We start from the raw sequence: 14,821 nt of genomic DNA on the forward strand, positions 1-14,821 counted from the left end.
GTCTAACAACATGACATGCAGTGGTGCCTTGGTTTTTATTTCACTGTTGAGTAGCTGCTGTGGGGAGAGCTATGGGGAGCAGTTGGAAAGGGCCGCCCTTTCTTCTCTCACTCTGGACAAATATTGCCTCCCCTCCCCTTGCAGCAATTATTAACTCCAGAAGCGCAGGCTCCCCTATGTGCCTAAGGTGGTGTTACAAGAATTGTGGTGGTGTTACAAGATATAGAATAAATATAAATGCACACATATCTAAATATATGAACCATGTGTCTGAAATAGTATGGGAGAGCAATCCTGAAGCCATTTTGACTCTCCCAATAACGTCAAATATTCCTCTGCAGTAAGGGAGGAAAATAAGGAAAGCCTTCCCATTGTCTTTTTGCTTGCAGATCCTGTCTGAAGGCCATATTTGTGTGTGAATAGGGTGAGCCTGTGACCTGGACTCAGGAACTAAAGTATTGACCATCACAAAAAGAATGGCCAGGCTGCCCAGGTAATGCAACCAGTGACCATTATCAGGTATCCTGGCAGGCAGGATTTCTGCTGGAGACCGCCTCCTTCTGTGATGTATGTATGATTTTTTGGGGGGTCTTGGTCTACAGGGTGGGCAATTTCAAAAGTCTATATAAGGGCTTGAACACCATTGTTCAGGGTTCTCCTCCCTCCTGCGTGTGATGAGTGGGGACCCTGTTGCAACAGTTCCTTGAATAATGATCAGGCTTACTAGCTGCTTTGCTTCTCAAATATAATCTGGTTGGCCTCTGTTATTTCCTCCTACTGATAGGGAACCCACTTAAGGACTCTATGCAGGCTCTGCAATACCCCATAAGGGAAAGGGAGCAGTTTTTCTTATAACAGTGGTTTGCCTGTGGGAAGGGGAGCAGGCAGGATTTCCACCAAGGCTGCAGCAGGCGATGATTTATACTTCCCTGCATGATGGTCCTGGTGAAAATAGCCCCGCCTTGTGGGCACAGTGACTATTAATAATTTTAAAACCATTTCTGGGTGCTGGAAAGTAACCTCGGAGCTATCACTACAAAGCGAGTGTTCCCGAGCATGGCGAATTGCGCTGGCTGAAAAGCTGACACATAATTATGGATTTTGAAGGGGGATTGGCTAATCCTTGTGCATTTGACTCTATATGGCTCCCATTCTTATACAGTGGTACCTTGGGTTAAGAACTTAATTCGTTCTGGAGGTCCGTTCTTAACCTGAATCCGTTCTTAACTTGAGGTACCACTTTAGCTAATGGGGCCTCCTGCTGCCGGAGCACGATTTCTGTTCTCATCCTGAAGCAAAGTTCTTAACCCGAGGTACTATTTCTGGGTTAGCGGAGTCTGTAACCTGAAGCGTCTGTAACCCGAAGTACCACTGTATTTTGTAAACACAGGTGTTTGGCCTGGAGTCATGTTGGAAGGAAGTGCACTTCAGTCTATCAGCGATTCTCAACCTGTGGGTCCCCAGATGTTGTTGGACTACAACTCCCATCATCCCTGAGCTCTGGCCTTGCTAGCTAGGAGTGATGGGAGTTGTAGTCCAACAACATCTGAGGACCCACAGGTTAAGAAAGGCTGGAATGATTATGTTTCTATGATGATGGCAATGTGTCTGTGGCATGTCACTCAGTTTCACGAAGGAGGATCCAGGGCTGGCTCAATGCGTTTGAGCACCTGTGGCGAACCACAAAATGATGTTCCTCCTCACTCTGCCAGGGAAGAAGGGGGGTAAAGAAGATCCGTCTCGTGAACAAGGGGTGGTTAGAAACAAGGGGGGAATCAAATCAACCCAACGGTTAAACTAGGAATCAAGGGCCGTCGTGGGGGGAAAGCGGCTCACTCTGAATCGCGACAGGTGGGGTCAGAGCCTAGGAGACCCCGGAGGGCAGCTCCCACCTAGGAATGGGAGGAGACCAGCAGCACCTCTGAGAGGCCACCGCGGAGGCAGAATTGGGTGAGAGGGGCTGCCAAGGAGATGGCAGATCTAGACTGGAAGAAATGTGCTACTGATGAGGTCCTTGGAAGCCGGATTTGCCGCTCCTGTGGATCCTGCTGCCTAAGGTGGTCGCCTCACCTTGCCGGCCCTGGGAGGACCATGACTTCACAATAGGTAAAGGTAAAGGTACCCCTGCCCGTACGGGCCAGTCTTGACAGACTCTGGGGTTGTGCGCCCATCTCACTCAAGAGGCCAGGGGCCAGCGCTGTCCGGAGACACTTCCGGGTCACGTGGCCAGCGTGACATCACTGCTCTGGCGAGCCAGAGCCGCACACGGAAACGCCGTTTACCTTCCCGCTGGTAAGCGGTCCCTATTTATCTACTTGCACCTGGAGGTGCTTTCGAACTGCTAGGTTGGCAGGCGCTGGGACCGAGCAGCGGGAGCGCACCCCGCCACAGGGATTCGAACCGCCGACCTTTCGATCGGCAAGTCCTAGGCGCTGAGGCTTTAACCCACAGCGCCACCTGCGTCCCTGACTTCACAATAGGAGGGGATAAATAAAAGGGTTCCATTTCATTGTTTGTTACTTTGGATAGTCATACCGGTTGTAGTTCTAAAGAGGTTTCTGCTTCCTCAGTGGAAATATCTCCCCTTTCTTCCATCCATGGGCTGTTGTGGGGGTTCTCTCCACCCTCAAAAGTAGGTCTGAGGGAGGCATGAGATCAAAAAGATGGGGAGGAAGCCCCGCTGTGCTAGTGGGGATCCTTATGCTGGCTTCTGCTAAGGGAACCAGAGGGTTGAATCCAGCCTATTTATTATTAACTAGATGTCTCCATCAGAGAACCTCTGTTATAGGCCCATTGAGAAGCGAATCAAGTATTTGGAAAAGTATTACAATAACAAATATCTCCTGGTAGAAATAGAATGAACCTTGTAAAATAACAAATGTAATGGTTTTTTGATATCTGATGAAAACAAAGAAAGAAATATAATAACTTGGAACTGTGTGTGAAAAAATTGTAGAAATAATAATACAATGAGTCTAATCGGAAGTTAAATATGTTTGTTTTGCTTGGGGGTTTTTTCTTCATCTTTCCCCCCCCCCTTCCCTTCACTCTCCCCCTTCCTCCTCTCTTTCTTTTTTCTTTTTTGTGTTTCCTTTCTTGGTCTCCCCTTTTTTATTCATTAAGAAAAAGATAAAGAGATGAAAGTGTATTATGAAAACCTCAGTAAGTTAAAAGTGGTGTTGTATAATTTCTTTATTAGTATTTATAAAATGTTAAAATTGGTTAATTGTAATGATTTGATGTTGCAACTACTGTGCCCCCCCCGCCCCGTTATCGTTATCGTTAAAGTTTTATTCTGTTAAAAAAAGAGAGAAGCGAATCAGCTGGAGAACGAATGCCCCACAAAATACCCTGGCTTTCAATTCTTGTAGACACGGATGTTAAGTCTGGGTGACAATCTAGATTGCCTGAAACAGGTTCAGTGGCAATTAGCCCAAGGAAGGCCTTGCAGCTGAGCTGGCAAGTCAGGTGTGAGTTTAAGCCAGGCTTTTCAGGTAGGGTTGCCAACTAACCAGTGGGGGGGGGGGCAGGGGGAAGTCCCAGTCTGCTCCTGTGCCTTTAACAGCAGACCTGATACCTGCAAAATTTGGCATCGGAAGCTTTTCACAGCATGGACATAAACATGATCGCTGGTGAACCTCTACACATCAGGCTTCTGCAATGAAGGCACAGCTTGAAAGTTGTCAGCCCTGCTCCCCAAATGCTAACCCACTTTGCTTTTTCCTGGGCCCCACGGCACTTCCAATCCTACCTGGGCTGAGTCCAGTGCTGGCTTGGGTTGTGTTCATCACATAGCCATCTGGCTCAAAGCAGAAATCGCTCAGTCCCTGAAGGGAAAGGGGAAGAAACAAATGTCTCTTTGACTGCAGTCAGTCGCTAGCAGGAACTAAGCAAAAATGTGTGACTGCAGAAGGTGGAGTTCAGCACCTTTGACAGCCGTGGGTCACTTTGATAGGCATCACAACAGAAGGCTCAAAGCTGGGATGGTGGGGGCAGCAGCTTTGATCCGCAGGGCGTGGGAGAACGTGGAGGGTTCAAATAGAGATTTTTTTTTCGGGGGGGGGGGAGCGGACTTTGAAAGGAAAGAAATAGTGATCTGGGCACTGTCCCTGCCAAATGTATTAAGAGAAAACAACAACAGCCCCAAACTCACCACAGCAGCTGCTGTCTCCAGCCCCATGGAGCCCCAGCTCAGGATGAGGACTAGGAAACTCATGACAGTCATTCTGTAGGCAGGAAAGAGAGAGGAAGGCACTCAAACGGGCACTGGCGGTGGTGCAGTCCGGGCAGGACTCTGGGGCAGAAGCCAACGGCCTGGCTCACTTAAATGAATATGAAGCATACCCTCTAACATGTACCCGTGCACAACCGGGATGCTTGTCTTCCGGGGCTGTGCTCCCATGCGAATCATTTGACCCACGTGACAGCCGCTATCTCGCATGAGACACATGTCCGGCCGCAATCTCACATGTTTTTGGATCCTGAGCTCTTGTGTGTTTGGGGGCACCATGTTCGTGCATGAGAGCGCAGCCACCACCCCATGGGATGTCCTGATTTAATTGGGACAGTTGATGGATGTGACCCATCCATGCTGGCTCACCTCATTTGGAATTACCGTATTTTCCGCTCTATAAGACACACTTTCCCCCTCCTAAAAAGTAAGGGGAAATGTGTGTGCATCTTATGGAGTGATTGCAGGCTGCGCAGCTTTCGCTGAAGCCAGAAGAGCAAGACGGATCAGTGTGCACCAATCCCTCTTGCTCTTTTGGCTTCAGGGATAGCTGCCCGAAGCCTCTGGAGCGCAGCGGGAGCACTCCCGCTGCGCTCCGGAGGCTTCACTTCGCTGGATAGGTGCTGCACAGCTTTCCCTCTCTGCGCAGCGCCCCTTCAGCAAAGCAGGAGGAGAAATGGAAGGGGCTCCATTTCTCCTGCTGCTTCGCTGAAGGGGCGCTGCGCAGAGAGGGAGATAATTTTTTTTTCTTGTTCTCCTCCTCTAAAACTAGGTGCGCCTTATGGGTTGGGTGCGTCTTATAGAGCAAAAATACGGTAATTGAAGGAGGACCATCTAGAGAGCGAAGGGGGGCATGTGAATCTAAGACCAGAATCTAACATGACATCACTATACTGTATCATGGGGCACTGAGGGGGCTGATGGGAGTTGTAGTCCAAAATGTCTTGAGGGCACCAGGTTGGCCAAGCCTAGTGCAGATGCAATCTGGTGTGAGCACGCTGCCTAATTACCATGAATGGGGATATTGCCATGGTTTTGCTTCAAAGGGCTGCTTAGTTAGGATTTGACAAACAAATACTAATAGTCCTTGATAAGTTTGGATGGTGTACGGGAAACTCAGCTGCAGGAGTGCCTGGTGCGAATGCTTGGGAGACTGGAAGTGAGCAAGAGGACTTAGAAATGGTGAAGACATCGATGCAGGAGGTGAGAAAGAGGTGTGGAATGGTGGCAGGGCCTTTTTGGTGGTGGTGGTGGGATTTGGAATAGTAGGGGCAATTGCCCCAGGTCTCATGCACAGAGGGGCCACATCAGTACTGGCAGATTGTACCACTGGCAGGGGGGAGGGGAGGACATTGACAGAGGCTGCAGTGAGAAGGAAAGCGGGGGGGGGGGCAGGGAAAGCATCTAGGTTGCAAGGTCTCTATGGGGTTCTGATAGAATCATAGCATCACAGAGTTGAAAGGGCCCACGTGGGTCCATAGCTGTCAACTTTTCCCTTTTCTTGCAAGGAATCCTATTTGGAATAAGGGAATTTCCCTTAAAAAAAGGAAAACGTTGACAGCAATGCGTGGGTCATCTAGTCCAACCCACTGCAATGCAGGAATCTTTTGCCCAACGTGGGACTTGAACCCACAACCCTGAGATTAACCTTGCAGGTCTACTCCTTTGCCTCTCCACTCGGGCTATTCTGGGATACTGGCAAATGAAGGGAGTATTGCAAGCAGATCCCTCTCATCTAAAGGATCTTGCAGCACTGCCTTTTACTGAGGGACAGCGAACCAGCCCCCTGCTGAAAAAGTTTGCAGACCCCTGATTTAAGACGTAAGACGCCTTGTAGATTTGCTCCCTTGTCTCCTTCCCTCCTCCTTCCTCCCTCTCCCCTCTTCCCAGTTGCCACCTCCCAACACCAGCAGCTCCCGGATGTGCCCGCCAGATGGCGCACTCACACGATTACCAGCCACTTGATCTGCTTCGCCAGCCCCAGCAAGGTGAAGAGACAGATGATGAGGTCCAGCAGCAGCAGCAAAATGTAGGCCAGCCATCTGGGGTGCCAGAGAGCGAGAGATGGGAGTGAGGATGACGCACTCAGCCCGCTTCTTCCACCTCCAACCCACCTCTTCCCACTGCCAGGTTGCTCCCCCCACGCCGGGACTGTAGAGTTGTAGGCAGCCGACTGTGGCCTCTGCCATCAACCCCTCTGTCCTACCAAGCCTCCCAGGCAGTGGTGCAGTATGCTAAATCCTGAAATTCACATGCTCTTCATGGCATCAAGCAGCAAAAATGTGTTTTTGACCAACACAGGCATCATGGCAAAACACTCCCTAAGTTTCCTTTCAATGTCCTGTACCTCCTGCTTTGCTGAACATCCAGGCTGATTAGAAGACTTAAAAGCTTTCTCACTGTTCTGCAGGCATAGGCAAACTCGACCCTCCAGATGTTTTGGGACTACAACTCCCATCATCCCTAGCTAACAGGGCCAGTGGTCGGGGATGATGGGAGTTGTAGTCCCCAAACATCTGGAGGGCCGCGTTTTCCTATGCTTGCTGTTTTGTGACATTTTTGTTGGTCATCATAATGCAGTGGTTGGTTCTCAAACTATTTTTTCCCCTCTGGATCACGCTTTCAGAATAAAAAATTGCTCGCGCCCCACCGATTTATTTTTTTTAATTGATAAGAAATACTTTGGAAAACAAAAAGAAAACAATCCCTAGCAGTGCTTGATTTATAACACAGGACACAACTGCTTTATAATACGGTCATAGGGACATCCAGCAAGTATAAAACAAGGCAGCTACACATAAGAACATGGATCATTCCCAAACACTTGATGTTCTTGCTCTCATCCTGTAAAGATATCTATCCATATTCTGCAAATAATAATAATAATAATTTGTTACTGTACCACACTGAAATGTCTAAACGTTTATGAGATTGCCCTCGAATCTTTCTGACGCACTTGCCATCTTCTCCCGCTACACCCTCTGAGAACCAGCGTCATAAAGGGACTTTGGGGTTTCCCACCCACCAGCCTGCAAATAATGAGTGGCAGTTCAGCCCATAGTCTTACAGACTAACGTAAACCTACTTTATTCTCTAAGCTTATTTGGGGCCCCTCTGGACTGGTGTTTTATTACGGGTGTGTTCAAGAACTTGTTATTGACACAGTGATAGTGTGTTCAAGGCAGGTTCGCTCTGTATTTATTAAATTGTTGTTCCCCAATCCTATCACATGGTGGCTATTTCAGAAGGGCCAGAACAACTGCGGTCCACAAAGGTTCTACGATTTCAGCAGGAAGTAATGGGATGTGCACTGATGGGAGATGTGGATTGTGTTAGGTTACAAAGGCCTATAGACAGCTGGTGCTTCTACTGTTGATAAGATTCTCGAGGTTGTTATTTTGTTAGGGAATGCATGAATGCTGTGTTGAACTCTGTACTTTTCTTATTCCAAGTCGCCTAAAAAGTGTTTTTGTACTAATAAATCCGAAAAGCAACAATGAAAAGAAAACCTATGCTCCCTGGAGTACACTTTTTCTCATCATATATCCATTTCTACAGAAACCCTGTCTTTCTGTCAGTACTAACACCCACCATCATTTCCCAGTGCAAAAAAGGTAAAGGTAAAGGATCTCTGGATGATTAAGTCCAGTCAAAGGCGTCTATGGGGTTGTGGTGCTCATCTCACTTTCAGGCTGAGGGAGCCGGCGTTTGTCCACAGACAGCTTTCTGGGTCATGTGGCCAGCATGACTAAACCACTTCTGGCGCAACGGAAGCCAGAGCATGTGGAAACGCTGTTTACCTTCCCACCACAGTGGTACCTATTTATCTACTTGCACTGGCGTGCTTTTGAACTGTTAGGTTGGCAGGAGCTGGCACAGAGAGCTCACCCAGGAGCTGGCACAGAGAGCTCACCCGGGGGGAGCTGACCCAGCTGGCAATGGGAGCTCACCCTGTTGCATGGATTCGAACCACCAACCTTCTGATTGGCAAGCTCAAGAAGCTCAGTGGTTTAGACCACAGTGCCACCCACGTCCTCAGTGCATGCCCTTCTTCAGCACCCCATATCTCACCTGTAATCTTCCAGGTAGCCGATTTGTTCTGCTAGGACACTGGGTGTGCTGCGTGCCTCACCCCAGAAAGGGATGCCATCCAGCGTTTGCGCTACTGCCTCTGCCTGGCGGCGTGTGTTCCGCACCACGGCCACCAGCTCAGTTCGTGGGGACAGCGTCTCCTCCAGCTGGGTCAGCTCCCCCCGTACGGTCGCCGAAAGCAGCTCCACCGTCTCAGACACCTGTGGGTAGAAAAGAGGAGAGTCGCAAAAGCGATGTGTAGGCAAGGAGGAGAAGCCATATGCGCCACATGGCATCGTGTGGCGTGCAGGGCCTTGGCACAGATTCGTATACCAGACGCCCGTGGCAAACGCGACGCATTGTGTCCCATGTGCGCCTGTTCACACTGGACCCGAGTGCCAAGCTGCGCTTCGAGAACAGGCTGTCCTTACATCAGCGACAGAATGACTTAACCACAGGGTTAGTCCTGGAGATTGGCTCCCATCTTGCCAGCACTGCAGAACCTTTTCTGCACTATAGTGGGGGTTGGCGGGGTCAGGCTCTGTGACCTGGATTATGCAAATCAAACGTATTTGCTGAGATGTGTTCATTTCCTTCTTCGCACAGCCAAAGGGAAGAGGACATTTGAAAGTTTATCAATGGCTATGAGTTGCAATATGGAGGAACGCCTTTCCGCGTTCAGAGGCGAGACTCCCACAGGTTGCATCACACCAAGGGGGCCATTTGGTGAGCAGCGAAGACAGAGTGTTGGATTAGATGGACTCGCACCCTTGGCTTGCCAGATTCCATGACCTTGCCTTCCCCATAGTGGGAGGGAATCCAGTGTCGTGCTGTTCTAATGTTTTTTCAGTGCCTGTATTTTTGCTTACCCAGTAGAACCACCTCCGAACCCCGCACACTATTCTGGGGGGGTCTCACAACCTCCCAGAGCCGATCTGAGGCATGTTTGTGTGTGTCAGTGTGCAGGGAGAAGGGGAGGGAAAGCCATGCTGTGCCAGCCAAAGTCCTTGTGTGGGCTTCCAGTAGCAGGATGAGTTTGTTCAATCTGAACCAGTAAGTTTCCCCACACCTGGTGGAAGCTGTTCTGTTAGGGCCAATGGGCTAGTGCCCCACCAACGTCATCTCAGCCAGCTCCCACTGCCTGCCTTCTTCCTCAAAAGCAGCCCATAGGCTGGTGGACTGGCTGCCGCCCTTCCTGTTCCTCACTCTCCGTTCTGTCATTGTTGAACTTAACAGGAAGGAGGACGAGTTGGCTCTGCCTGTCCTTGGCTCTGGCGCCACCTACTGTTGGCCTCCCTGCCTTCTGCCCAACCAGTCCCAATAGACACTACCCATCACTGCCTGTGCCACACATGGCATTCTCATTCCACTCACCTGCATCACCAATATGCTATAGGTGTTCACCTTTAACACCAAGCGCACTAGGCCTGCCCTTCTAATTTCCCTACAGGCTCTGCAGCTGACATCTCTGCATGCTGAGCAGACAGGTCTGAAGTGGGATCTCTTCACACATTGGGCTGGATGTGCTTAGATATCTCCTGTGCAAACTGGACCCCTGATCATTCAGGGTTCTCGTTCATCTGTAGGATTGTAAGTGGGTAATAGCTGAATACTCAGAAATCTCCCCCTTTGGACCTTCTGTTCAGGGTGCTAAGGTTTTGGGGTGTAGCCAGAAAGGAGAGGGCTGGCTTGCACACCCTGATTCCTCCCTATACATGCTCTGATAATGTGTGGAGGTGAATGCCAAGACACGGCTTAGTGCTTGCGGCAATCTTAGCCATTGTGTGCCTTCATATTAGGGGCACTTGCAACATGTCGGACGCATGCTGTGCACATGTCCCTGGAGGGAAGAGGCATGAGTCAAATACCAGTGATCTAGTCACGGGTTGCTTACAGCCAATTTCAACCTACGGTTCTTCTCTGCAAGTGGAGCACAGGTTAAAAGCGTATTCAGGGGTAACTGACCATATAAACAAGTGCATGGGGTTTCCCCGCTTGTTTGTTCACGCACTCACCAGAGCATCGATGGAGCTTAGTGTGTGGTTGGTGTTCATCAGCGAGTATGTGACCTGGTACACCCCATCGTTGGTCTCGCTGTTTCCATAGAAACCGATGCCAATCCCAGCACTGTGTTGGGGGTGGAGAAAGGCAGAGAAATGGATCAGCGTGCATGCAGGGTTTGCAGCTGGCATAACCCCATTCCCAGAACAAGGGGAGGGTGTCCCTTAAATCCTGCATGGCCCCGTATCTGTGCTGCTCGTGCCTGTTTATAAGAAGCAGAAAGTCCCAGCTGAATGAGGCCAATCACCCATCGAGTGCAGAATCCCATTCTCACAGTCTCCAAGCGGATGTCTATGGGGACTTGAACGCAGGTCCTGCACAGCCCCCTAACACTATGGAACATGGAGCTAGAGTGGCCATGTGTCCTACTTCACAGAGGACAGTTCTCTATGTGAAGTACAGAGCCCAGTTTAAAGAAGAACAGCACTAAGGAGGCGAATGCGGGAAGGGCCCTTGAAGCTGGCCGTCAACCGTTAAGCACCTGTCAGAAGAGGCTCCAAACAGCCCCCAGCTCAGATAGTTTCCCACACTCTTTGATTCAGAGCTTGTGCATTAAACTGGAAATGCAGAAAGCGGGTGTTTCTCCTGCTCCACCTATGCTATATTCCGGCTCCAAAGAGGTGTTGATCATTGCACAGTCTTTGAATGGGGGCCTGCCGCAGGGCTTCTCTTGGACCCAGAGAAGGGAGGGAGAGGGGAGCCTGGAATCCTGGGACCCAGCTGACAGCGCACTGAACACAACATAGCAGGACTCAAAGGTGAGACTTTCCAAAGCAGGGTGGCACTCTCTCCCTTTTGCAATCGCTTGCAACGTAGCCTCAGCATCTCGTGCCAGGCCCACCGTGCCATGGTCTGTGGCGAGGGTGGACAAGGACGGGCAAGGGAACGCAGTGGACATGTGTGGATGGTAACAGGCACCTGTGGACTGTGGGGGGGGGGCAGGTGCATATTGGATGTGCACTCATCCAGCCCGTCCTTGCAAACAGCTGTGTAGCCGTGCTCCCAAAGAACCCACAGCAGGAACAAGGAGGAATCCTCCTGCAGGCACGATGGAGGGAATCTTTGCCAAAGAAAGAAAGAAAGAAAGAAAGGAAGGAAGGAAGGAAGGAAGGAAGGAAGGAAGGAAGGAAGGAAGGAGTTGCATCAGGAGAAGTGCTAGTGCAGACGAGAAGAGCAGGAAGGGACGAGCGCAAAGATGCACTGGGGGAGCAGCACCAAGCCAGGGAGGAAAACGTCTAAGCTCCTTATGGCAACTGGCTGGGGATTGGGAAGGGATTTGCGCAGAGAGGGAACAAGTGAGTGTGAAAGGAACGGTGCACAAGAGAGACCCCATTATCTCCCCCCCTCTCTTTCCTTCTCTCCCTCCCTCGTCCTGGATTGGGCCACCTATCTGCGCCTGGCTCCTGACAACCACGTTTGCCCACCCCCTGGCTCGCTTCTTAACTGTAATTATGAGCATGCCGGGTGGGTAATTACAGTCTTTCTGGTAATGACACAGGCGTGCGCAGAACAGCTGCAACCAAAATGTATGGGGATTAGCACAAGAGGGACCAAAAATACCGGTGGTTCTTCCTTCAGTCAAAACTGCCCTTCTCCGCACATTCATCCACCTGAGCCACACTCTGAGGGGCAGTCCGCCACGTTCATGGACGGCTAGTTTTTGTTCTAATCTGCTGGTTTTTTTCCTAGGCTAGGGGTTTCTTGTTTGTTTGTATTTTAGTATTTTATCCAGGTTTCTTTCCCAGGATTATGTGCAGGATTGGTGATGACTCAGACTAGATGAATGCACAACTCCTGCTCTTCTTCCATTTATCTCTCACAACCTTCCTCCCTTTCCACCTGCTGCTCGACCCCAACATCCTTAAGGTAAAGGTAAAGGGACCCCTGACCATTAGGTCCAGTTGTGGCCGACTCTGGGGTTGCGGCGCTCATCTCGCTTTATTGGCCGAGGGAGCTGGCATACAGCTCCTGGGTCATGTGGCCAGCATGACTAAGCCGCTTCTGGCGAACCAGAGCAGCCGTTTACCTTCCCGCCGGAGCGGTACCTATTTATCTACTTGCACTCTGACATGCTTTTGAACTGCTGCGTGGGCAGGAGCAGGGACCGAGCAACGGGAGCTCACCCCGTCATCACAGGGATTCGAACCGCCTACCTTCTGATCGGCAAGTCCTAGGGTCTGTGTGGTTTAACCCACAGCGCCACCTGCGTTCTTAAATGCCACTAATTCAGTGATGCTATACTGACATTACATATGCTTGTGCTTGTCAATAGACACTTTTTCTGATCCCCCATGGCAAGGGTGGGGAACCCGGAGCTCTTCAGATGTTGCCAGACTCTAATTCCCACCAACCCCTCTCAATGGTAGGGGATTATGGGAGTTGTAGTCCAGCAACATCTGGAAGGCCTCCTTGTGACTTAAACCGATTAGTTCATGCACTACCTTCTGGAGCAGGAGAAAAACAAAATGTTCCATCTTCTATGTGACTCCCTTTTAAATATTTGAAGACAACTGTTATGCAATGCCTTTTAATGGTTATTTCTTCAGCCTAGACATACCTGCCTTCCACCTTTCCTCATAGGATTTGGCATCCTGGCCCCGCACCCTCTTTGTCTTCTAGACGCATCCCACTGTTTCTCTATCCTTCCTAAAATGGTACTCCAGGCAAGGTACTCCAGGCAAGGCCTGACCAAAGCCGACTAGAGGGGCTCCATCATTACCCCTTGCAGTTACAACAGTATATGGCTGTGTTATGCCTTTAAACTACCTTCAAAGCATATCCTTCCACTCAAAAGAATTCTGGGCCCTGTAGTTTATCCCTTATGGCGTTGCAATTCCCAGAAACCCTTAGCAAACTACAGTGACCAGTATTCTTTGACGGAAACAATGTGCTTCAAATGTGCTTTCAAGGTCTAGTGTGTACAGTACATGTTGATGCAACCCAGAATTGCATTTATCCTTTTAGCTGTTGTACTGTTGTTACACCAGTGTTTGAATTATGGGGAGGGGCATGATAAGCAAGTTCTTTGTACCCCCTCCCCAAATTTGGCCAGATCATTGGTTCCTCATAACCATAGCTGTCAACATTTCCCTTTTCTTGTGAGGAATCCTATTCGGAATAAGGGAATTTCCCTTAAAAAAAGGAAAAAGTTGACAGCTATGCTCACAACCCTACTAAAAATAGTAGCAAAAGGGGCTTTTTGCAATAGGAAAGAGGGAGATAGGTCAGGCCTGTCCTCCCTTTGAGTCAACACTGAGTTACGCTCCGTGGGCTGAGTGGGAATCAATCCTTTTCAGGGAAGATCACTCTGACAGGAGTTTGGCTCCACACTGAACTCACTCAAGCAACCGCTCAACTAGTTACCTCATCTGTCTGAGTGTCCAGTCCCTTACATCCATTCCTGGCCAGCTCTGAGGATCCAAGGCTGGCGTCAGGGCCACGACCCTACCTTTGAGCGGGGCACCCAAGGAGGTTGTGGGCATGCCCGCGAGGGAAATCTCAGTTGGCATGCCCGGCCTGAGCTCTCCCCCAAATCCTGGAGCCAGCAGTGCATTCACAGATCCACCTGCTCTCCCTTCACACACCAAGCCCCAGCCATTCTTCCTTTCTCTCTCCCTTCATTCGCCCCTCCATTCACGTACCCACCCAACTCTCACACAGGTCTTTGCCCACCCCCATCTTTGCCTCTTTCAGTCACACCAGGCCCTCTCTTTCTCTTTCTCCCTAAATCTCGTTTCTATGGCAACCACCTCCCTCCTCTCCTCGCCTTGCAGGGCGGGGGAGAGGCAGCACCATTCTCATTATAATAGAGCTTTTTCATTAGATGGGAGGCAGTTCCCAGACTGAAGGGTGAGGGGATAAAAAAAACCAAAAAAACCATGGTGGGGGGGCGGGAGAGTGTTCCTGGCTCCAATCCCACCCCCTCCGCAGACCCTCTCTATCTACCCCTCTCTTTCCAAAGGAGTCGGGAGTCTTGGTTCCCACCCCACCCTTCCCTAATCTCCCCAGTGCACATTCCAGTGGGACAAGAAAAAAGAAACTTGATATCTGGGTCTCAAGAGTCTCAAAATCTCCATGTCTGGGAGATTGGTCAATTACCTGTTATGGATAGGATTGCACTCCCTCTGATGGAGCAACTTTGCAGCTTAGGGGGACTCCCTGACCCATCTTTGTCACTGGAGGCTCAAATGAACTCTGTGGCTAGGAGAGCCAGCTTTGGTTGTGGCACCAGCTGTGACCATTCTTGGACCAGGATAGCCCGATGACAGTGGTCCATGCATGGGTAACCTCTAAGCTTGATTAGTGAATGGTGCTTTCTGTAGGGCTGCCCTTGTCACTGGTCTGGAAGCTGCATCCAGTGCAGGAATGCAGCACCCAGATGGCTCACAACTTGGGCCCAAAACATCTCAATGTTGACACCAGTAAAGGTCCCGGAACAGATCAACAGCCTGTCTGTGA

At 50.1% G+C, this 14,821-nt stretch overlaps 1 protein-coding gene across 2 annotated transcripts in view; it reads right to left on the bottom strand.

The window, feature by feature from the left end:
- The window catches only part of TTYH1 (tweety family member 1), a 64,134-nt gene that overhangs the window by 13,125 nt on the left and 36,188 nt on the right, over positions 1 to 14,821 (bottom strand). For both annotated transcript variants that reach the window (XM_083707926.1, XM_083707927.1), the window contains exons 3-7: positions 10,318 to 10,429; positions 8,303 to 8,523; positions 6,178 to 6,273; positions 4,154 to 4,226; positions 3,752 to 3,827 (exon numbers count right to left, since the gene is read on the bottom strand). In XM_083707926.1, coding sequence (XP_083564052.1) covers positions 3,752 to 3,827; positions 4,154 to 4,226; positions 6,178 to 6,273; positions 8,303 to 8,523; positions 10,318 to 10,429 — 578 coding nt within the window. The remainder of the gene's footprint in view (positions 1 to 3,751; positions 3,828 to 4,153; positions 4,227 to 6,177; positions 6,274 to 8,302; positions 8,524 to 10,317; positions 10,430 to 14,821) is intronic.

Source organism: Podarcis gaigeae (assembly GCF_964106915.1).
Source record: "Podarcis gaigeae genome assembly, chromosome: 13".
Lineage (NCBI taxonomy): Eukaryota > Metazoa > Chordata > Lepidosauria > Squamata > Lacertidae > Podarcis > Podarcis gaigeae.